The sequence below is a fragment of the Somniosus microcephalus genome, unplaced genomic scaffold (genome assembly GCF_052327205.1).
Source record: "Somniosus microcephalus isolate GS21.2 unplaced genomic scaffold, FLI_Smic_1.0 unresolved_chr2, whole genome shotgun sequence".
Classification (NCBI taxonomy): Eukaryota; Metazoa; Chordata; class Chondrichthyes; order Squaliformes; family Somniosidae; genus Somniosus; species Somniosus microcephalus.
Window position 1 is genome coordinate 74,764,300 of NW_028225180.1, and position 24,304 is coordinate 74,788,603.

The 24,304-nt window shown below is 51.1% G+C and overlaps 1 protein-coding gene across 5 annotated transcripts in view; it reads left to right on the forward strand.

Annotated features, from left to right (window-relative positions):
• The first annotated feature begins 7,796 nt into the window (after positions 1–7,796).
• The window catches only part of LOC147092832 (EH domain-binding protein 1-like), a 118,258-nt gene continuing 101,750 nt past the window's right edge, over positions 7,797–24,304 (forward strand). For 3 of the 5 annotated variants that reach the window (XM_085976082.1, XM_085976083.1, XM_085976085.1), the window contains exon 1: positions 7,797–8,410. In XM_085976082.1, the coding sequence (XP_085832208.1) occupies positions 8,307–8,410 (104 nt within the window). In that variant the 5' untranslated portion in view covers positions 7,797–8,306. The remainder of the gene's footprint in view (positions 8,411–24,304) is intronic. The other 2 variants (XM_085976084.1, XM_085976087.1) reach the window with 2 other exon arrangements.

Below are 24,304 nucleotides of genomic sequence, written 5' to 3' on the forward strand. Positions count from 1 at the left end.
CCAGACGGGAGTGAATCGTTCCCTTTTACCCACTGTGTACTGTACATGTACAGGAGCTGACACTGAGACACACACGGGCCGTACAGTACCAGACGGGAGTGAATCGTTCCCTTTTACCCGCTGTGTACTGTACATGTACAGGAGCTGACACTGAGACACACACGGGCTGTACAGTACCAGACGGGAGTGAATCATTCCCTTTTACCCGCTGTGTACTGTACATGTACAGGAGCGGACACTGAGACACACACGGGCCATACAGTACCAGACGGGAGTGACTTGTTCCCTTTTACCCGCTGTGTACTGTACATGTACAGGAGCGGACACTGAAACACACACGGGCCATACAGTACCAGACGGGAGTGACTTGTTCCCTTTTACCCGCTGTGTACTGTACATGTACAGGAGCGGACACTGAAACACACACGGGTCGTACAGTACCAGACGGGAGTGAATCGTTCCCTTTTACCCGCTGTGTACTGTACATGTACAGGAGCTGACACTGAGACACACACGGGCCGTACAGTCCCAGACGGGAGTGAATCGTTCCCTTTTACCCGCTGTGTACTGTACATGTACAGGAGCTGACACTGAGACAGACACGGGCTGTGCAGTACCAGACGGGAGTGAATCATTTCCTTTTACCCGCTGTGTACTATACATGTACAGGAGCTGACACTGAGACACACACACGGGCTGTACAGTACCAGACGGGAGTGAATTGTTCCCTTTTACCCGCTGTGTACTGTACATGTACAGGAGCTGACACTGAGACACACACGGGCCGTACAGTCCCAGACGGGAGTGAATCGTTCCCTTTTACCCGCTGTATACTGTACATGTACAGGAGCTGACACTGAGACAGACACGGGCTGTGCAGTACCAGACGGGAGTGAATCATTTCCTTTTACCCGCTGTGTACTGTACATGTACAGGAGCTGACACTGAGACACACACACGGGCCGTACAGTACCAGGCAGGAGTGAATCGTTCCCTTTTACCCACTGTGTGCTGTACATGTACAGGAGCTGACACTGAGACACACACGAGCTGTACAGTCCCAGATGGGAGTGAATCGTTCCCTTTTACCCGCTGTGTGCTGTACATGTACAGGAGCTGACACTGAGACACACACGGGCCGTACAGTACCAGACGGGAGTGAATCATTCCCTTTTACCCACTGTGTACTGTATATGTACAGGAGCTGACATTGAAACACACACGGGCCATACAGTACCAGACGGGAGTGAATCATTCCCTTTTACCCGCTGTGTGCTGTACATGTACAGGAGCTGACATTGAAACACACACGGGCCGTACAGTACCAGGCGGGAGTGATTCATTCCCTTTTACCCACTGTGTACTGTACATGTACAGGAGCTGACATTGAAACACACACGGGCCATACAGTACCAGACGGGAGTGAATCATTCCCTTTTACCCGCTGTGTGCTGTACATGTACAGGAGCTGACATTGAAACACACACGGGCCATACAGTACCAGATGGGAGTGAATCGTTCCCTTTTACCCGCTGTGTGCTGTACATGTACAGGAGCTGACACTGAGACACACACGGGCCGTACAGTCCCAGACGGGAGTGAATCGTTCCCTTTTACCCGCTGTGTACTGTACATGTACAGGAGCTGACACTGAGACAGACACGGGCTGTGCAGTACCAGACGGGAGTGAATCATTTCCTTTTACCCGCTGTGTACTATACATGTACAGGAGCTGACACTGAGACACACACACGGGCTGTACAGTACCAGACGGGAGTGAATTGTTCCCTTTTACCCGCTGTGTACTGTACATGTACAGGAGCTGACACTGAGACACACACGGGCCGTACAGTCCCAGACGGGAGTGAATCGTTCCCTTTTACCCGCTGTATACTGTACATGTACAGGAGCTGACACTGAGACAGACACGGGCTGTGCAGTACCAGACGGGAGTGAATCATTTCCTTTTACCCGCTGTGTACTGTACATGTACAGGAGCTGACACTGAGACACACACACGGGCCGTACAGTACCAGGCGGGAGTGAATCGTTCCCTTTTACCCACTGTGTGCTGTACATGTACAGGAGCTGACACTGAGACACACACGAGCTGTACAGTCCCAGATGGGAGTGAATCGTTCCCTTTTACCCGCTGTGTGCTGTACATGTACAGGAGCTGACACTGAGACACACACGGGCCGTACAGTACCAGACGGGAGTGAATCATTCCCTTTTACCCACTGTGTACTGTATATGTACAGGAGCTGACATTGAAACACACACGGGCCATACAGTACCAGACGGGAGTGAATCATTCCCTTTTAACCGCTGTGTGCTGTACATGTACAGGAGCTGACATTGAAACACACACGGGCCGTACAGTACCAGGCGGGAGTGATTCATTCCCTTTTACCCACTGTGTACTGTACATGTACAGGAGCTGACATTGAAACACACACGGGCCATACAGTACCAGACGGGAGTGAATCATTCCCTTTTACCCGCTGTGTGCTGTACATGTACAGGAGCTGACATTGAAACACACACGGGCCATACAGTACCAGATGGGAGTGAATCGTTCCCTTTTACCCACTGTGTGCTGTACATGTACAGGAGCTGACACTGAGACACACACGGGCCGTACAGTACCAGACGGGAGTGAATCATTCCCTTTTACCCACTGTGTACTGTATATGTACAGGAGCTGACATTGAAACACACACGGGCCATACAGTACCAGATGGGGCTGAGATGTACGAGGGGGGGGAGCATAACGAAATCAGGACATGGCAAGGAGCATGAAGAAGAAGATAAACAATATGTCACCGTCCAAGTTAGGAAATGGGTTAATATCCTGAGATTATACGCTCAGAACATCGGAGCGGAGACATCTGTGCAGCTGGGAGAAATCCCAAAATACTTCACACAGGCTAGACAGAAATCCCAGTAGGGTCTCCGCTCTACACAGCTCTAGACAACACACTTCCTCTCTCTTATAGTGTGGAATTGTTTGTCCTAAGTGACATTGCTGATGAAAACCCCTTTAAGAACTTAAGAACTAGGAGCAGGAGGAGGCCATTCGGCCCCTCGAGCCTGTTCTGCCATTCAATGAGATCATGGCCGATCTTCGAGCTCAACTCCACCTTCCCGCTCGCTCTCCGTATTCCCTTAGAGGCTTTAAGTGAACTGATGTAAATAAGGTTCCTACACAGAATTACGTAGAATGTGCAGCACACAAACCGGTCCGTGCCGGTGTTAATGCTCCACACGAGCCTCCTCCCACATTTCTCCATCTCATCCTGTTCCCTTCTCCCTCGTCTAGCTTCCCCTTAAATGCATCTCTGCTATTCACCTCAAGTAGCGAGTTCCACATTCTCACCACCCTCTGGGTAAAGAAGTTTCTCCTGAATTCCCGATTGGATTTATTAGTGACTATCTTATATTGATGGCCCCTAGTTCTGGAAACATCTTCTCTACGTCTACCCTATCGAACTCCTTCATAATCTTAAAGACCTCGATCAGGTCAGATCATCTTCTCTTTTTTAGAGCCTGTTCAGTTTTTCCTGTCTGTCATGTTATGCCTTCAGCCCCATCTGCCGCACTCCCCCCCACCCCGTTGATTTTCTCCCCATTGATGCTGTGTCTCTCTGGGGTGGGACTCCACTGCTGAGGGCACCCCCTGAGATGGTGCGGGTCTGGAACGATGAGTGTCGGTAGGCTATTGCGCCGTGGGAGGAGTGGGTGGTTGTCCACTTTGGTGGCAAAAACAGGAAGGCAGATTATTATCTGAATGGCAATAGATTGGGAGAAGGGGAAGTGCAACGAGACCTGGGTGTCCTTGTGCACCAGTCGCTGAAGGTAAGCATGCAGGTGCAGCAGGCGGTTAAGAAGGCAAATGGTATGTTGGCCTTCGTAGCGAGAGGGTTCGAGTACAGGAGCAAGGATGTCTTGCTGCAGTTGTACAGGGCCTTGGTGAGACCACACCTTGAGTATTGTGTGCAGTTTTGGTCGCCTTATCTGAGGAAGGATGTTCTTGCCATGGAAGGATGGAAGGAGTTCAGCGTAGATTCACCAGACTGATACCTGGGATGGCAGGAATGATGTATGAGGAGAGATTGGGTCGATCGGGCTTGTACTCGCAAGAGTTTAGAAGAATGAGAGGTGATCTCATTGAAACTTATAAACTTCTGACAGGACTGGACAGACTAGATGCAGGAAGGATGTTCCCGATGGTTGGGGAGTCCAGAACCAGGGGACACAGTCTAAGGATAAAGGGTCGGCCATTTAGGACAGAAATGAGGAGGAATTTCTTCACCCAGCGAGTGGTGAACCTGTGGAACTCTCTACCACAGAAGGCGGTGGAGGCCAGTTCATTAAATATATTCAAGAAGGAGTTGGATATATTTCTTAAAGCTAAAGGGATCAAGGGATATGGGGAGAAAGCAGGGACAGGGTACTGAATTTGGATGATCAGCCATGATCGCATTGAATGGCAGAGCAGGCTCGAGGGGCCGAATGGCCTACTCCTGCTCCTATCTTCTATGTTTCTATGTTTCTATGTGGGGGGGTGGTGTCTGGGGTGCGGGGAGGGGTACATCTGTTCTTGCCCTCTCTGGAGCGGGATGGAGATCGGAAGCCGGTCAGACGGCCAGCAGCTACACGGGCAGAGGCTTGGGCATCACCGGCGAGCTTGGAGGACCTACCATATCCGAGAGGTCCCAATGAACAGAAGAAGGGGGGGCGGCATGGAAGACAGTGGAGGACTAGCAGTGATGTGGGGAGACTGGCACGCCCAGAGGCACCCAGCCGACAGGCGAGGCCACCTGCCTGTGGGCACTGCCATGTGCCACAAGGATGGTGGGTCACTGACCATGGCGAGTGCAGTCTCGGGTGAGGGATCTTATTGAAACTTATAAAATTCTAACAGGACTAGACAGACTAGATGCAGGAAGGATGTTCCCGATGGCGGGGGAGCCCAGAACCAGGGGTCACAGTCTAAAGATAAGGGACAGAGATGAGGAGGAATTTCTTTACCCAGAGAGTGGTGAACCTGTGGAATTCTCTACCACAGAAGGCGGTGGAGGCCAATTCATTAAATATATTCAAGAAGGAGTTAGATATATTTCTTAAGGCTAAAGGGAACAAGGGATATGGGGAGAAGGCAGGGACAGGGTACTGAATTTGGTTGAGCAGCCATGATCTCATTAAATGGCGGAGCAGGCTCGAGGGGCCGAATGGCCTACTCCTGCTCCTATCTTCTGTGTTTTTATAAGCAACTTGCATTGATACAGTATCTATCATGCCAACATCCCAAAAGTTCAGCACAAGAGATTGTCGGTAAGAGCGGAATTGGAGGCAAGCTTGTGACGTGGGTTGTCAAGCTGGTGAGGAGGTGGGAGGCACGGATGTAGGGATAAAGGGAATGGTTGGCAGAGTGCGACCCGTGGTGTTCCCCAGGGCCCGACTCTAGGACCTCAGTTGCATCATATTGCTCAATGACTTGGATGAAGGGAACAGAGAGTTTGCAGATGACACTAAGTTCGGAGGCGCAGTAAGGTTCGCGGATGGGAGCGGGACGGTGCAGAGGGACACAGGGAGACTGAGCGGGCGGGCAAGACTGTGGCAGGCGGAGTTGGACGCAGGGAAGTGTGAGGCCATCCCCTGTGGATGCAAGGGTGACATATCGGGAGTGTTTTCTTAATGGCGAGACACTGGAGGAGGAAAGGGATTTGAGTGTCCAGGTACACAGATCACTAAAACCGGGTGGACAGTTGCAAAAAGTAATCAAATAGGTTAATGCAACGTTGGTCTTTATCTCAAACGGGCTGGAACACAAAGGGGTGGAAGTTGTGTTCCAGTTGTACAGAGCTCTGGTCAGATCCCATCTGGAGTAACTGTGTTCAGTCCTGGGCTCCGCACCTCAGCAAGGATATACTGGCCTTGGAGAGGGAGCAATGCAGATTCACCAGAACGATCCCGGGGTAAAAGGGTTAAATTACAAGGACAGGTTGCACAGACTGGGCTAGTATTCCCTCGAGTTTAGGAGATTAAGGGGTGATCTGATCGAGGTGTTTAAGATGATTAAAGGAGTCGATAGGGTCGATAGAGAAACTATTTCCTCTGGTGGGGGGAGTCCAGAACAAGGGGGCAGAACCTTCAAATTAGAGCCAGGCCGTTCAGGGGTGATGTCAGGAAGCACTTCTTCACACAAAGGGGGGTGGAAATCCCCCAAAAATACCGTTGAGGCTGGTGGTCAACTGGAAATGTCCAAGCTGAGATGGGTAGATTTTTGTTGGTTAAGGCGGGTAAATGGGTTTGAGATGCAGATCCCCCCATGATCTCACTGAATGGTGGAGCAGGCTCGAGGGGCTGAATGGCCTCCTCCTGTTCCCATGTTCTCCTGACTGCTTTGTCCTGGAATTGCTGCACGTGGGCTGGGACAGCTGTCTGTCTGTCTCTCCTCACTCCTACCCGCCTGGTCTCTCTCTCTCACCTTAAAACCAAGCTTTTGGTCATCTGTCAAATTTTGTTTGATATTCGCTCCTGTGAAGGGCCTTGGGACATTTTACGATGTTAAAGGCGCTGTATAAATGGGAAATAAAAACAGACGATGCTGGAGATAGGCCCGGCAGCATCTGTGAAGAGAGAAACCGAGTTAACGTTTCCGGTCGATGACCTTTTGTCTCTCTGCCTGGTGTCTTACTCTTTTCCTCTTTCTCTGCATTTCTATTTTTTCTCTCTTGTTTCACTTTCTCTCTCTCTCTTCTATCTGACAGGCGCTGTGTTCTTTCTCTCGCTCACTCGTCCACTTTCTCTTGCTCTCTTTTATCTGCCAAGTATCATTTTCTCTCTCCTGTCTTTCTCCATCACTCTCCTCTTTCTCTCTCTCTCTCTCTTTCTCTCTCACACTCACTCTCTCTCTCTCTCTTTCTCTCTCACACTCTCTCTCTCTCACACTCTCTCTCTCTTTCTCTCACTCTCTTTCTCTCACCCCTTTCTCTCTCTCTCTCTCTCTCTTTCTCTCTCACACTCACTCTCTCTCTCTCTCTTTCTCTCTCTCACACTCTCTCTTTCTCTCTCACTCTCTCTCTCTCACCCCTTTCTCTCTCTCTCTCTCTCTTTCTCTCTCACTCTCTCTCTCTCTCTTTCTCTCTCACTCTCTCTTTCTCTCACCCCTTTCTCTCTCTCTCTCTCTCTATCTCTCTCTCACACTCTCTCTCTCTTTCTCTCTCACACTCACTCTCTCTCACTCTCTCTCTCTCTATCTCTCTCTCACACACTCTCTCTTTCTCTCTCACTCTCTCTCTCTCTATCTCTCTCTCACACTCTCTCTTTCTCTCTCATTCTCTCACCCCTTTCTCTCTCTCTCTCTCTCTATCTCTCTCTCACACTCTCTCTCTCTTTCTCTCTCATTCTTTCACCCCTTTCTCTCGCTTTCTCTCACTCTTTCTCTCTTTCACTCACTTTCTCTCTCTCTCTGTCTCTTCTATCTGCTAGGTGTGTATGTGTCTGTCTCTCGCTGTCCTCTCTGCCTGACCTGTGTGGTGTGTGTGGGGGTGGGGGTGTACTTTTTTACGGGTTTCCCCTGTTTCTAAACTCTGTTTTTTTTAACAATATGCTCTATCACTGGCGGTGATTGGCCAGCCGCGAGTACAATATTCGGCCACTGACAGGGAATTCGAAAGAGAAAGAGAGAGAGAGGCGGAACTAAACTCCACAAGGGGCGGTGTCCTGGGCAAGGAGGCTGAGAGCTGGTTGCATGCCACTTCACTGAGCTGGAGAGAGGGCTGGGGTACTGGTCAATTTCCCAGAGTGGGGTTCTGGCCAGTTTCCCAGAGGAGGAGGGACTGGTCAGTTTCCCAGAGTGGGGTTCTGGTCAGTTTCCCAGGGGAGGGGTCTGGTCACTTTCCCAGAGGAGGAGGGACTGGTCAGTTTCCCAGAGGAGGGGCGCAGGGCTTGCCATTGACAGGAGGCTCGCTTTGCAATGCCGAGACGATGTGTGTATTGACATCAGAGGGGCAGGATCAGACGTGGATTGGATTCTGTGCAAAATTCACTTCCTATTTCTCCCAAACTCACACCCCCTGAGACGTTTCAGAAGAAAGTCATAACTGGATTACGGTTTTAATGGGCTTGATTTGCAAAATGTGACTGCTGTGACCATGTGATTTTATTTTTGTGATCCTGTTTTGGAAAATCGTCCCCACCCTCCCAATTCTTTACATTTATTTCGGTGTGTGTGTGTTAGTTAAACCACGAGGGATTTACAGAAAGCCTCACAGAGACACACACACACACGTACAGACATGACATCGGTTTGGAAAAGACTTCAACGAGTGGGAAAACGAGCCTCCAAATTTCAGTTTGTCGCTTCCTATCAAGAACTGATGGTCGAATGCACCAAGAAATGGTAAGAGATTGTTTTAATAAGGATTTCAACAACAAAAAGGGGGTTGATATTTTACTTGTAAAGGGCGGATGTTTAAAAAAAAAAGTTGCCTTGTGACATGGGCTGAGCGTGACAAAAGTTTGATGGAGTAACTTCAAAGTCCATGTTTCTTTTTTGCTACTTTTTTTTGCCACAGATTGTGTCTTGGCATCGCTCTCTCTCTCTCTCTCTCTCTCTCTCTATTTCTCTCTGTTGTGTGCATGCTAAATCAGAGACTGCACATTTTTTAAAAACACATTTGCTAATTTATTAGTGTTTTGTGAAATCACTCCCCCTTTCGGAGTGGGGCTGACTTTGAGTGCAATGATCTTGCAATCTTCCTGTGCCTGTCCTTCACATATCCTGTATGATTGGTGGGGGGGGGGGACTCACCATTGACCAGAAACTTAACTGGACCAGCCACATAAATACTGTGGCCCCCAGAGCAGGGGATCACAGGCTGGTTATTCTGTGGCCAGTGTCTCTCCTCTTGACTACAAGGCACAAGTCAGGAGTGTGATGGAACACTCTCCACTTGCCTGGGTGAGTGCAGCTCCAACAACACTCAAGAAGCTCGTCACCATCCAGGACAAAGCAGCCCGCTTGATTAGCACCCCATCCACCACCTTAAACATTCACTCCCTCCACCACCGGCGCACCGTGTTCGGCAGCACCTCCCAAACCCGGGACCTCTTCCACCTAGAAGGACAAGGGCAACAGGCGCACGGGAACACCACCACCTCCAAGTTCCGCTCCCAGTCGCACACCATCCTGACTTAGAAATATATCGGTCGATCCTTCATCGTCGCTGGGTCAAAATCCTGGAACTCCCTCCCTAACAGCACTGTGGGAGCACCTTCACCACACGGACTGCAGCGGTTCAAGAAGGCGGCTCACCACCACCTTCTCAAGGGGCAATTAGGAATGGGCAATAAATGCTGGGCCTTGCCAGCGACGCACACATCCCAAGAAATAATTTTTTTTTAAATGTGAGAATATTCCCCCTCCCCACCCACTTTGTCACCTGGGCTCTCTCTGTGTGTGCACCATGCTTTGACCCTAGGCTTATTCGGGATGCCCAGGAAGAGGCTACCCCCTTTCAAGAGCTGTCGGTGGTTATATACAAGTTCATTGCTGCCTGGGGTGCTTTATTTTTAAAACCATAAGCGGTAAAAGATTGCTATCCCTTGTGTGTGAAAATCTGTCTTGATCCCTGGGAATTCCTCAGTTCAACTTTGAAAATGTTCATTGCATAAAAGACAATGCCAAGCCAGTCGTGGGGTTTGAGCCCCACTCCAGAGACTGGAGCACATAATCCAGGTCGACACTCCCAGTGCCAGTGCTGAGGGAGCACCGCACTGTCGGAGGGGCAGTACTGAGGGAGTGCCATACTATCGGAGGGGCAGTGCTGAGGGAGCGCCGCACTGTCGGAGGGGCAGTGCTGAGGGAGCGCCGCACTGTCGGAGGGGCAGTACTGAGGGAGCGCCGCACTGTCGATGGGGCCGTGCTGAGGGAGCGCCGCACTGTCGGAGGGGCAGTACTGAGGGAGCGCCGCACTGTCGGAGGGGCAGTACTGAGGGAGCGCCGCACTGTCGGAGGGGCAGTACTGAGGGAGCGCCGCACTGTCGGAGGGGCAGTACTGAGGGAGCTCCGCATCATCGGAGTGTCAGTGCTGAGGGAGCGCCGCACTGTCGGAGGGGCAGTACTGAGGCAGTGCCGCACTGTTGGAGGGGTAGTACTGAGGGAATGCCACACTGTCGGAGGGGTAGTGCTGAGTGAGCGCCGCACTGTCGGAGGTGCCGTCTTTTGGGTGAGACGTTAAACCGAGACTCTGTAAGCTCTCTCGGATGGATGTAAAAGATCCCACGGCACTATTTCGAAGAAGAGCATCACTTTAAATTCTTATTTGGTCATTATCACATTGCTGTGTGCGAGAGCTTGCTGTGCGCAATTTGGCTGCCGCATTTCCCACATTACAACAGTGACTGCACTTCAAAAAGTACTTCATTGGCTGTAAAGCGCTTTGGGATGTCCGGTGGTCGTGACAGGCGCTATGGAAATGGAAGACTTTTTCAACTAGGCCCCCAGTCTAACGCTGTGTATGTGGGAGCAAAGGGGATTAAAAGTTGTGGCTTGGGGGTGAAACAGGGTGATTGTGCAGTCTGATCGCTCCGCGTTCCTATCCAGGTTCAAACTGTCAACCCACCCAGAACTCAACAGGTAACACACTCCGATATGACGTTCAGGCCCTTAGGCAGCCCTGTAACTGGGATTCTTAAGAGGTTTAAGCTGATCGCTTCATCAGAGCAGGCCTGGGCAGTCCTGAACATCTCTCTGCACACACTGATGGGGTTGAGTGCATTTGGAGAGTCACCGTGAGAGATCACTATTGCACATCCCTTGTCCAGAATCCTGCAGTAAAGCCCCCAGGTCACTGTGAGGCTGCACACAGCTGGTGCAGCAGGTGGCCATTGATGTACATTGTTGGGACAGTGTAGAGGGAGCTTTCCTCTGTGTATCTAACCCGTGCTGTACCTGCCCTGGGAGTGTTTGATGGGACAGCGTAGGGGGAGCTTTCCTCTGTATCTAACCCGTGCTGTACCTGCCCTGGGAGTGTTTGATGGGACAGTGTAGAGGGAGCTTTACTCTGTATCTAACCCGTGCTGTACCTGCCCTGGGAGTGTTTGATGGGACAGTGCAGAGGGAGCTTTCCTCTGTATCTAACCCGTGCTGTACCTGCCCTGGGAGTGTTTGATGGGACAGTGTAGAGGGAGCTTTACTCTGTATCTAACCTGTGCTATACCTGCCCTGGGAGTGTTTGATGGGACAGTGTAGAGGGAGCTTTACTCTGTACCTGCCCTGGGAGTGTTCGATGGGACAGTGTAGAGGGAGCTTTACTCTGTATCTAACCCGTGCTGTACCTGCCCTGGGGATGACCATGTTTGAGCGTTGACACCACCCACCTGATTGAGCGAAAAAGAATGAAACGTCTCTGAGCACACGGACCGAGAAAGTGGAGATGCGTTGCATTCACGATGAATTTTTGCTGAATTTCTGGGCAATGCTGTCTGTTCAACAACGACTGCTGATTGCGAATCTTTGCTGAATAAGGTCACCTTCTGTGTGAGCCAGTGATGCCAAGTGCTCGCGTCCCCCGGGGGAGAAGGGGAGTGCGGACTGAGTGATCTGAAGGGAGAGAACTGCCCCCTTAACAGCACCTTGCCCATTGTAAAGCTCTCCAGGCCCAGGGAGCGCTGGTTAGAGAGAGTGTTCACACACAAGGCCATCAGAACATGGCACAACAGTAATGGCAGAGGCTAGATCCTCATTTAAAAGGGAATTGAGAAGGCTTTGAAGAGGAAGCACGTGAATGGATATGGGGAAATAGGATCAGAGCAGGATGCTCCAGTTAACCACCTCTGTTACTGATGGGCCCTGAGCGTCTCCCTTTATTGATGGCTTAGTGAACAGCACCCTTGCCTCCGAGTCAGAAGATTGTGGGCTCAATAAATCTAGGCTGACACTCCCAGTGTCGGAGGGGCAGTACCGAGGGAGCGCCGCACTGTCGGAGGGGCAGTACCGAGGGAGCGCCGCACTGTCGGAGGGGCAGTACCGAGGGAGCGCCGCACTGTCGGAGGTGCCATCTTTCGGATGAGACATTAAACATTGCCCTCTCAGGTGGACGTAAAAGATCCCACGGCCACTATTGGAAGAAGAGCAGGGAGAGTTCTCCCCAGTGTCCTGGGGCCAATATTTATCCCTCAATCAACATCACTAAAACAGAAGATCTGATCAGTATCACATTGCTGTTTGTGGGAGCTTGCTGTGCACAAATGGCTGTTCTGTTTCCTACATTACAACAGTGACTACACTTAAAGTATTTCATTGGCTGTAAAGCGCTTTGGGACGTCCTGAGGTTGTGAAAGGCGCTATAGAAATGCAAGTCTTTTTTTTTCTTCCTCCGCCCTCCCTGATTATGTTGCAGCCATTGAGGGGCACCTCGGCCAGGACATCTTACAGAATTGGTTTTTACATTCTTAAAATTGCAGGGAGATTGTTACGTGTCTGGAATGGTGATCTCGGGGATTTCCTGTGCATATTATCAAACAGTAAACAATTGCAGAGGGATGGGGAGAGCAGTTAAAACTCCTTTCCGCTATCTAGACGCAGCCGGACCACGGGCGGTGCCCGCCTGGTCACTGTTTGCGTGGGTCAACATGTTGTGGCCAATACCATTGACTTAAACTGCTCACCCATAGGCCTTCAGGGCACTGTGCAAGGATGGCAAACCTCGACAGCAGTGCCAAGCCCTCACGCCAGGGCAAAAGGCAACTGGCCCCTCTCAATGTGGGAGCTGGTATTTTTCTGTCAGCCACGGCTCAGTGGGTAGCACTCTCTCGCCTCTGAGTCAGAAGGTCGTGGGTTCAAGTCCCACTCCAGAGACTTGAGCACAAAAATCCAGGCTGACACTCCAGTACAGTAAAGAAAGAAAGACTGGACGTCCCAAAGCGCTTTGCAGCCCATGAAGTACTTTTTGAAGTGGAGTCACTGTTGTAATGTAGGAAACGCGGCAGCCAGTTTGCGCACAGCAAGCTCCCACAAACAGCAATGTGATAATGCCCAGATAATCATTTTTTTTGTGATGATGTTTGAGGGATAAATATTGGCCCCAGGACACCGGGGAGAACTCCCCCTGCGAGCGCTGCACTGTCTGAGGAGCTGCCTTTCAGATGAGACATTGAAACCGAGGCCCCGTCTGCCCTCGCAGGTGGACGTAAAAGATCCCACGGCTGCTATTGGAAGAAGAGCAGCCGGGGAAGCTCTCTGCGGTATCCCCTGGGCCAATGTTAATCCCTCAACCAACATCACTTAAAAAAACAGATTATCTGGTCAATTATCTGATTGCTGTTTGTGGGATCTTGCTGTGAGCAAATTGGCTGCTGCGTTTCCTACATTACAACAGTGACCACACTTCAAAAAGTACTTTGTTGGCAGTGCAGCGCTTTGGGACGTCCTGAGGCTGTGAAAGGTGCGGTAGAAATGCGAATCTATCTTCTCTTCTGGTAGAGAATGCTTCCCACCCCGTGCTGAATATTTTTGGGGCCACATATGGGCTTGAGACACCGGGACAGAATAGTCTGCAGTCGGGGTTCAGGTCACACGCCCGGTGTGTCGGCCGAGTCTGCGTAGAACTGAGCCACAGAGCCCAGGAAGTCCCCAACTTCAGTTCCTTGTGCGTGATGAGTTAGTGTTTACGGTGGTTGGATTGCTATAATAGGCCTTCCTGTTTCTCCTGGGCTAACATCAGCCAGGGCTCCCATTAATTCAGCTATGAAGAGAGACTGGACAGGCTGGGGTTGTTTTCCTTGGAGCAGAGAAGGCTGAGGGGGGGACCTGATTGAGGTGTACAAAATTATGAGGGGCATAGATAGGGTAGATAGTAAGGAACTTTTTCCCTTAGTAGAGGGGTCAATAACAAGGGGGCGTAGATTCAAGGTAAGGGGCAGGAGGTTTAGAGGGGATTTGAGGAAAAACTTTTTCACCCAGAGGGTGGTTGGAATCTGGAACACACTGCCTGAAAGCATGGTAGAGGGAGGAACCCTCACAACATTCAAGAAGCATTTAGATGAGCACTTGAAATGCCATAGCATACAAGGCTACGGACCAAATGCTGGAAAATGGGATTAGATTAGACAGGGCTTGATGGCCGGCGCAGACACGATGGGCCGAAGGGCCTCTTTCTGTGCTGTATAACTCTATAATTATCACCATCCAGAGAACGATAGAAAGAAAAATATAGCATTTATACAGCGCCTTTCATGACCTTAAGACGTTCTAAAGCGCTTTATAGCTTTTTTCCAAGTGAGGTCACTGTTGTAATGTACGAAACGCAGCAGCCAATTTGCGCACCGCAAGATCCCACAAATGTGATAATGACCAGATTATCTGTTTTTAGTGATGTTGGTTGAGGGATAAATATTGGCCCCAGGACACCGGGGAGAACTCCCCTGCTCTTATTCCAATAGTGGCTATGGGATCTTTTACATCAACCTGAGAGGGCAGACGGAGCCTCGGTTTAACATCTCATCCGAAAGACGGCACCTCTGACAGCGCGGCGCTCCCTCAGCACTGCCCCTCCGACAGCGCGGCGCTCCCTCAGCACTGCCCCTCTGACAGTGCGGCGCTCCCTCAGCACTGCCCCTCCGACAGTGCGGCGCTCCCTCAGCACTGGCACTGGGAGTGTCAGCCTAGATTATGGGGCACGAGTCTCTGGAGTGGGGGCTCGAACCCGCGACCCTCTGACTCCAAGGCGAGAGCGAGAGAGAGTGCGACCACATAAAAGAAGCACCTGAAAATGAACCAGCAGCCTGACAAACAGTCAGCGTTATCACGTGCGATAGATTGAAGTCCTCAATGTCTACGTACTTTGAACTCAATTGTTTCATGGATCACCCCTGTTATCAATGGATTGCTCCATTCCTTCCATTGTTGCTTCAGCTCACGTCACCCATTGGAGCCCTTCAGTCCCCAAGAGCGGGAGGCGGGCAACTGAATGGAAGGTGTGCATTCCATAGTTGGGACTCGTGAACTCTGACCTTCAGCAGTCGCCTCACGATTTGCAGAGAATAAAGAACATTGTGGCAAATTCCTTCCATTTTTACTGTGGGTTTTTTTTCGGTGGGGAATCAATCCCAAATTAGTTTTCGGAGTATAAATGTGCCGTTCCCTTGCCCAAATGGATAACATTTATTAGTGGGGAGAGGAAGGTTGAAGGTGGGCTAGGGATTCAATGTTCCCCCGCGACCACCGCGCACCTCCCCCACACCCCCCCTTTTTACCAGTTTTCAGGAGGAAATCAAATTATTAGCAATTTCTGTGATTTTTTCCGTAGAAATGATAATGTGAAGGTTATCATGGAGATCCCAGATTAGAAAGAAGGAACTCGCTTTTCTACTGCGCCTTTCACAACCTGAGGACATCCCAAAGCGCTTTACAGCCAATGAAGTACTTTTTGAAGTGTGGCCACTGTTGTAATGTAGGAAACGCTGCAGCCAATTTACGCACAGCAAGCTCCCACAAACAGCAATGTGATAATGACCAGATCATCTGTTTTTAGAGATGTTGGTTGAGGGATAAATATTGGCCCCAGGACACCGGGGAGAACTCCCCAGCTCTTCAAAATAGTGGCCTGGGGATCTTTTACGTCCACCTGAGAGAGCAGACAGGACCTCGGTTTAATGCCTCATCCGCAAGACGGCACCTCCGACAGCGCAGCACTCCCTCAGCACTGCCCCTCCGACAGCGGGGCGCTCCCTCAGCACTGCCCCTCCGACAGCGGGGCGCTCCCTCAGCACTGCCCCTCCGACAGCGCGGCGCTCCCTCAGCACTGCCCCTCCGACAGCGGGGCGCTCCCTCCGCACTGCCCCTCCAACAGCGCGGCGCTCCCTCAGCACTGCACTGGAGTATCAGCCTAGCTTTTATGAAAGACAGTCAGTAGGGAGCTAAGGCACAGTCGAAGAGTAGGCTTTTGAAAGGCGTTGGCAAGGCAGAGAAGCTGAGGTAGGGAGTCCCATCAAACACTCCCAGGGCAGGTACAGCACGGGTTAGATACAGAGTAAAGCTCCCTCTACACTGTCCCATCAAACACTCCCAGGGCAGGTACAGCACGGGTTAGATACAGAGTAAAGCTACCTCTACACTGTCCCCATCAAACACTCCATTTTCAGTTCGCCCACCACTGACTATAGTCTCCTGGTCCAGTGCCGTACTGAGTAAAGTTTCCTGATTGGATCATGAGCCTTCCCTTGAGTTGAGCTGGGAACATCCTCCATGGAACAGGTTCAGGACTGAAGTGGGTGCGCCTTGGCCTCACTTTGCGCGGGACCCTTCCAGCTGATGGAGAGGGGGGAGACTTTGCTCTCAGGGCGTTGGTGGGGAAAGGGTTCGAAGGTCAACGTGTGACCCTTGAACTGGGGTAAGAAGGGCGGCCATCTTGGTAAAGGAGAGTGTGCTGATTGGTGCTTGGCGTAGCGTGAATCGGTAGCAAAAGAACCAGAGGGGGAGATGAGGAGAATGTTTTCATGCAGCGAGTTGTTGTGATCTGGAACGCGCTGCCTGAAAGGGCGGTGGTAGCAGATTCAATAGTAACTTTCAAAAGGAGAATTGGATAAATACTAGAAAAGGAAAAATTTGCAGGGCTATTGGGAGAGAGCAGGGGGGAGTGAGACTAATTGGAGAGCTCTTTCAAAGAGCCGGCACAGGCACAATGGGCCGAATGGCCTCCTCGGTGCTGCACGGGGAGTGCCAGCCTGGATTATGGGCTCGAGTCTCTGTCGGTAGGGCTTGGGTGGGATGGCTGTCGGTGTAGGGACCGGGTGCTAGGGTTTGGATGATCAGCCATGATCTCGTTGAATGGCGGAGCAGGCTCGAAGGGCCGAATGGCCTACTCCTGCTCCTATCTTCTATGTTTCTATGACCTTCAGCCGTGACTCAGTGGGCAACTCGCTCGCTCGCTCTCTCTCGCTTTCTCTCTTTCTCACCTCCCGGGTCAGAAGGTTGTGGGTTCGAGCCCCACTCCAGAGACTCGAGCCCAAAAATCTAGGCCGACGCTCCTGGTGCCAGTGCTGAGGGAGCAGTGGTTCCAATTACCAACTGGAAAAGTTGAGAATTGGGGGTGGGGGGAAAAGGAATGGAGGTTGGCTGCAGATTCCAGAACGGCAGGCTGTAAAATATGATTGTATCATTTTATATTTGGCAGCACTTAGCCGCTCACCCCTATTTGGACTTTTAGTCGGAGCTGTTTGGGAATTTGGAAAATGCTAACTGAACGCCAAGACACTCTCTTTTTCTGTTATTATTATAAACTTTCCACTTACTTCAGAGCAGGGAGTTCTCCCCAGTGTCCTGGGGCCAATGTTCCTCCCGCAACCAGCCGCAGATTTTAACTGCTCGCTCGCGAGCTGGTGCTTGTGGGATCTTGCTGAGCGCAGGGTTGGCCGCTGGCGTTTGCCTGGCGCGGCGGCGGTGAGTGCGCCGTGCGGGTATCACCGCGCGGGTCCATTTGAGCGACGTGGTCGCAGCTGCTGTGTGAATCCTGTCCCTAGGAGAGGGTGCAGGGGGCATTGGAGGGGGAATTTGCCAGGATGGTACCCGGGGGATGTACCTCCGGAGTGGGTGGGTAGCACTCACTCTCGCCTCTGAGCCAGAAATAAAGACTCGCATTTCTCCCGCGCCTTTCACTACCTCAGGATGTCTCAAAGCGCTTCACAGCCAATGAAGTACTTTTTGAAGTGTGGTCACTGTTGTAATGTAGGAAACGCGGCAGCCAATTTGCACACAGCAAGCTCCCACAAGCAGCAATGTGATAATGACCAGATCATCTGTTTTAGTGATGTTGGTTGAGGGATAAATATTGGCCCCAGGACACCAGGGAGAACTCCCCCTGCTCTTCTTCCAATAGTGGCCGTGGGATCTTTTACACCCACCTGAGAGGGCAGACAGGGACTCGGTTTAACGTCTCGTCTGAAAGACGGCACCTCCCTCTGTACTGCCCCTCCGGCAATGCGGCGCTCCCTCGGTACTGCCCCTCCGACAGTGCGGCGCTCCCTCACTACTGCCCCTCCGACAGTGCGGCGCTCCCTCAGCACTGCCCCTCCGACAGTGCGGCGCTCCCTCAGTACCGCCCCTCCGACACTGCGGCGCTCCCTCAGTACCGCCCCTCTGACAGTGCGGCGCTCCCTCAGTACTGCACTGGGAGTGTCAGCCTAGATTTTTGTGCTCAGGTCCCTGGAGTGGGACTTGAATCCACAACCTTCTGACTCAGAGGTGGGAGTGCTACCCACTGAGTGACGGCTGAAGGTCAAGGGTTCGAGCCCCACTCCAGAGACTTGAGCCGTAAATCCAGGCCGACACTCCCAGTGCCAGTACTAAGGGAGCGCCGCACTGTCGGAGGGGCCGTCTTTTGGATGAGACGTTAAATCGAGGCCCCATCTGCCCTCTCGGGTGGATGTTAAAGATTCCGCAGACACTATTGGAAGAAGAGCAGGGGGAGTTCTCCCCGGTGCCCTGGGCCAATATTTATCCCTCAACCAACATCACTAAAACAGATGATCCGGTCATTATCACATTGCTGTTTGTGGGAGCTTGCTGTGCGCAAACAGGCTGCTGCGTTTCCTACATTACAACAGTGACCGCACTTCAAAAAAAGTACTTCATTGGCTGTAAAGCACTTTGGGACATCCTGAGGTTGTGAAAGGCGCTATAGAAATGAAAGTTCTTTCTCCTCGCCTCTGGGCGCTGACTCTTGCAGGGTTACAGGTCCACGGGACCCGTTGGTCCCCACTGCGCGTGAGCTGGGACGGCGAGCGTGGACAGGAAGCGCAGTTCGCGGCCTCTTCCTATCCCCTCGCTCATGTCCTCCAGCCTGGGAGTTTGGGGGCGTCAGGGAGTTGGCGGGGGCGGGGGGCGGTTTAAGCAATCAGAAAATGGCGGCCTCGGTTGAAGTTTCCCCGCTCCGTCCCCCCTGGTGATTCCAGAAAACTCCCAGGGTGTTCAGTTCAGCCTTGACGGAGATTTCCACAGAGGACACGCACAGGCACGGTGGTGATGCTGGAATGTGCAGTGGCAGCCCCAGACCGGTGAATACTGGTGCTGAGCCTGCAGAGAAGTAGATGCACCAGGCAGGGTTGCAATCTCCTGGAGGAGCTGCACACAGCTGGCCTCTTCCAGTTTGCATCACGTACTCTTTTTAAAAAAAAAAAAGAGAAGCCTGAGAGAAAGGCCTGACCCAGGCCCCAGGCACAAGGCCCAGTCCCAGGCAAAAGGCCCATTCACGGGACCCAGTCCCAGGCCCTTGTCCCAGTTCCAAATGCTAGGCCCCAGTCCCAGGCACAAGGCCCAGTCCCAGGCCGTTGTCCCAAATGCCAGGCCCCAGGGACAAGGCCCATTCCCAGGCCCCAGCCCCAAGCCCACATTACTTTTGCTTTACTCTTCCGTATTCAGTAGCTGATTTCGACCGGTTCTCTCCGGTTATGCCTTCGAAGGAACCAAGCGCGTTGCCAATGAAGGATGCGACGAGCCCATAACTCTCTTAATGCGACATTCTGTGTGTTCTCGGAATGTGGGCAAGACCCCAGCATTTATCACCCCATTCCTAGATGCCCTTGGAATGTGGCGGCCGGCCTCCATCGTAAAGAGATTGCTCACGAGGCCACTTTGGGCGGGGGGGTGGATATTAAGACTCAACACAGGACTTGGGACTGGAGTCCCGTGTAGGCCCAGGCCGGGTAAGGACGGCAGGTTCCCTCCCCCTGAAGTTCATTAGTGACCTAATTTCTTTACAAAAATCCGACAACTTTCTTGGTCATTTTATCTGGTGCCAGCCACACAAATTATCAGATTTATTGTATCTTAACTTTAACAGCTTGCCCCGGTGGGATTTGAGCTGATGACCACTGGGTTGCTGGTCCTGTCCCAGAACCACTACCATATATGGCCCCAAGACATAGATCTCAGATCTGGCTCAGTGGGTAGCTCTCTCTCTCGCCTCAGTCAGAAGGTTGTGGGCTCGAGCCCCACTCCAGAGACTTGAGCCCCATAATCCAGGCCGACACTCCCAGTGCCAGTACTGAGGGAGCGCCGCACTGTCGGAGGGGCAGTACTGAGGGAGCGCCGCACTGTCGGAGGAGCAGTACTGAGGGAGCGCCGTACTGTCGGAGGGGCAGTACTGAGGGAGTGCCGCACTGTCGGAGGAGCAGTACTGAGGGAGCGCCGTACTGTCGGAGGGGCAGTACTGAGGGAGTGTCGGAGGGGCAGTACTGAGGGAGCGCCGCACTGTCGGAGGTGCCGTCTTTCGGGCAAGATGTTAAACCGGGGCCCTGTCTGCTCCCTCAGGTGGATGTAAAAGATCCCACAGCCACTATTGGAAGGACGGTGGCATAGTGGTTAGCACTATTGCCTCACAGCGCCAGGGACCCGGGTTCGAATCCGGCCTCGGGCGACTGTCTGTGTGGAGTTTGCACATTCTCCCCGTGTTTGCGTGGGTTTCCTCCGAGTGCTCCGGTTTCCTCCCACAGTCCAAAGATGTGCGGGTTAAGTTGATTGGCTATGATAAATTGACCCTTAGTGTTAGGGGGATTAAAATATGTGGGGTTACGGAGATAGGGTGGGATATGTGTTGGTGTAGGGGTTACGGGGATCGGGTGGGATATGTGTCGGTGCAGGCTCGATGGGCCGAAATGGCCTCTATCTGCACTGTGGGGTTTCTGTGATTCTGTGTGAGAGCAGGGGGAGTTCTCCCCGGTGTCCTGGGGCCAATATTTATTCCTCAACCAACATCACTAAAACAGATGATCTGGTCATTATCACATTGCTGCTTGTGGGAGCTTGCTGTGCGCAAATTGGCTGCAGCGTTTCCTACATTACAACAGTGACCACACTTCAAAAGTACTTCATTGACTGTAAAGCGCTTTGGGACGTCCTGAAGTTGTGAAAGGCGCTATAGAAATGCAAGTCTTTTTCTCTTTCTCATATCTTTTATGTTCAATGATGCTGTGTGCAGTTCCCAACTGAAAGAAGAAAATCCTTGTGTTGAAATGTCACCTTATCACTCAGAGCAGCGTGCAATCACTATTGTTATGTCGGCAAATGTTTTGCACACAGCAAGATCCCACGAACAGCACCGAGATGAATGGTCGGTCAATCTGTTTTTTTGGTGGTTGAGGAAGGAATGTCTGGGAGCTTGCTGTGCGCAAATTGGCTGCCGTGTTTCCCACATTACAACAGTGGCCACACTTCAAAAAGTACTTCATTGGCTGTAAAGCGCTCCTGAGGTGATGAAAGGGGCTGTAGAAACCCAAGCCTCTCTTTACGACCCTAACCTCTGAACCTGGCCAATGTCCTGAATGTTACCTGGTCCCCCCAGTGGCTGGGTACAGTGGCCAGATGATCAGGTAGGCTCCGGGTCGTGACCCCGGTTACGCCAAGCTAATTGGCCTCCCCGGAATAAAGGGGGCGGGGAGGAGCACCAGCTACGGATCCAACTCGATCCTCTGGTTAGACCCCATCTGGAGCACAGCGTTCAGTCCTGGGCTCCGCACCTCAGGAAGCATATACTGGCATTGGAGGGGGGGGCATTGCAGATTCACCAGAAGGATACCGGGGACTAAAAGGGTTAAATTACGAGGACCGGTTGCACAGACTGGGCTTGTATTCCCTCGAGTTTAGAAGATTAAGGGGTGATCTAATCGAGGTGTTTAAGATGATTAAAGGAGTCGATAGAGAGAAACTATTTTCTCTGGTGAGGGGGTGTCCAGAACAAGGGGGGCATAACCTTAAAATTAGAGCCAGGCTGTTCAGGGGTGATGTCAGGAAGCACTTCTTCACACACAGGGTGGTGGAAATCTGGAACTCCGCCCTCCCCCCCCCCCCACCCCCCCCCCAAAAAAAAGCTGTCGAGGCTGGGGGTCAATTGAAAACTTCAAAACTGAGATTGATCGATTTTTGCTGGGTAAGGGTATTAAGGGATACGGAACCAAGGCGGGTAGATGGAGTTAAGGTACAGATCAACGTGATCTAATTGAATGGCGGAACAGGCTCGAGGGGCTGAATGGCCTCCTCCTGTTCCTATGCTCCCTGCTGGAGAGTGAGCTTGTGTAGCGGGCGGGGGGCGAGATTGGGCTGGGCTGGGCTGTGATGCCTTACTTGGTCGCATAGCCTGCCAAGATTCAAAGTCCAGAACGAGGCGCCTCAGCCCCTGACGGCCTTCATCTGAAACCTCCACACTGTTCTGCTTTTAGGAAGAAATATTTTGGGATTTCATTGCTGGCTTAAGGGTACTCCGTTCTCTGTTGAGCTGCAGCTGTTTCCTGTGTACTGTACTTGGAGAGCGGCGCCCTGGATTTTCCGGGAGAGGTCAGCTCTGAGAGAATATTTACTGGCTGACCTCCAGCAGCCTTATTCTGCAGGCCGTCTGCAGTCCAGGGGAATTCTCCCACCTGCCCCTCCCCACCCTAGGGAACAGTAGCATAGTAATTATGTTATCAGACTAGTAGTAATCCAGATTAGCCTGGACTAATGATCCAGAGACGTGAGTTCAAATCCCACCACGGCAGCTGGGGAATTTAAATTCAGTTAATTAAATAAATCTGGAATAAAAAGCTAGCATCAGTAATGGTGACCATGAAACTATCGGATTGTCGTATAAAACCCATCAGGTTCACTAATGTCCTTTTAGGGAAGGAAATCTGCTGTCCTTACCCGGTCTGGCCGGTATGTCACTCCAGACCCACGGCAATGTGGTTGACTCTTAACCACCCTCTGAAATGGCTGAGCGAGCCACTCAGTTGTCAGCTCACCACCACCTTCTTGAGGGCAATTAGGGATGGGCAACAATTGCTGACATTGCCAGTGATGCCCACATCCCATAAATGAATTTTTTTTTAAACCCTGATGTCCTGGGGCCAATATTTATCCCTCAACCAACATCACTAAAAAAAAATCCAGATGATCTGGATCATCATCACATTGCTGTTTGTGGGAGCTTGCTGTGCGCAAATTGGCTGCTGCGTTTCCTACATTACAACAGTGACTACACTTCAAAAAGTACTTCATTGGCTGTAAAGCGCTTTGGGACGTCCTGAGGTTGTGAAAGGCTCCTTGCGCATCCCCCGATTTTAATGGCTCCACCATTGGCGGCTGTGCCTTCAGCTGCCTGGGCCCTAAGCTCTGGAATTCCCTCCCTAAACCTCTCCTCCTTTTAAGATGCTCCTTAAAACCTACCTCTTTGACCAAGCTTTTGCTCACCTGGCCTAATAAGTATGAGGGGCGAGTTGGCTAAGGTAGATTGGGAAACTACATTAAAAGGTATGACGGTAGAGAAGCAATGGTTAGCATTTTAAAGAATTAATACATAATTTACAACAAATATACATTCCTTTAAGGCACAAAAACCCCACAGGAAAAGTGGTCCAACCTTGGCTAACAAGAGAAGTTAAAGATAGTATTAGATCAATGGAAGAGGCTTATAATGTTGCCAAAAACAGCAGTAAGCCTGAGGATTGGGAGGATTTTAGAATTCAACAAAAGAGGCCCAAGAAATTGATAAGGAAAGGGAAAATAGAATATGAGAGTAAACTAACGAGAGACATAAAAACAGACAGTAAAAGCTTCAATAGGTACGTAAAAAGGAAAAGTTTAGCGAAAAAGTAAATGTGGGTCCTTTACAGGCTGAGACAGGAGACATTATAATGGGGAATAAGGAAGAGAGAAATTAAACAAGTACATTGTGTCTGTCTTCACAGAAGAAGACGCAAAAAACCTCCCGGAAATAGTGGAGAACCAAGGGTCCAGCGAGAATGAGGAACTGAAAGAAATTAGTATTAGTAAAAAAGTAGTACTGGAGAAATTAATGGGATGGAAAGCTGATAAATCTCCTGGACCTGATGGCCTACATCCTAGGGTTTCGAAAGAGGTGGCTATAGAGATGGTGGATGCATTGGTTGTCATCTTTCAAAATTCCATAGATTCTAGAATGGTTCCCGTGGATTGGAAGGTAGCAAATGTAACCCCACTATTTAAGAAAGGAGGGAGAGAGAAAATGAGGAACTACAGACCAGTTAGCCTGACATCAGTAGTAGGGAAAGTGCTAGAATCTGTTATTAAGGACGTGGTAACAGGGCACTTAGAAAATAATAATAGGATTGGGCAGAGTCGACATGGATTTATGAAAGGGAAATCGTGTTTGACAAATCTGTTAGCGTTTTTTGAGGTTGTAACTAGCAGAATAGATAAGGGGGAACCAGTAGATATGGTGTATTTGGATTTTCAGAAGGCATTCAATAAGTTGCCACACAAGAAGTTATTGGGGGTAATATACTA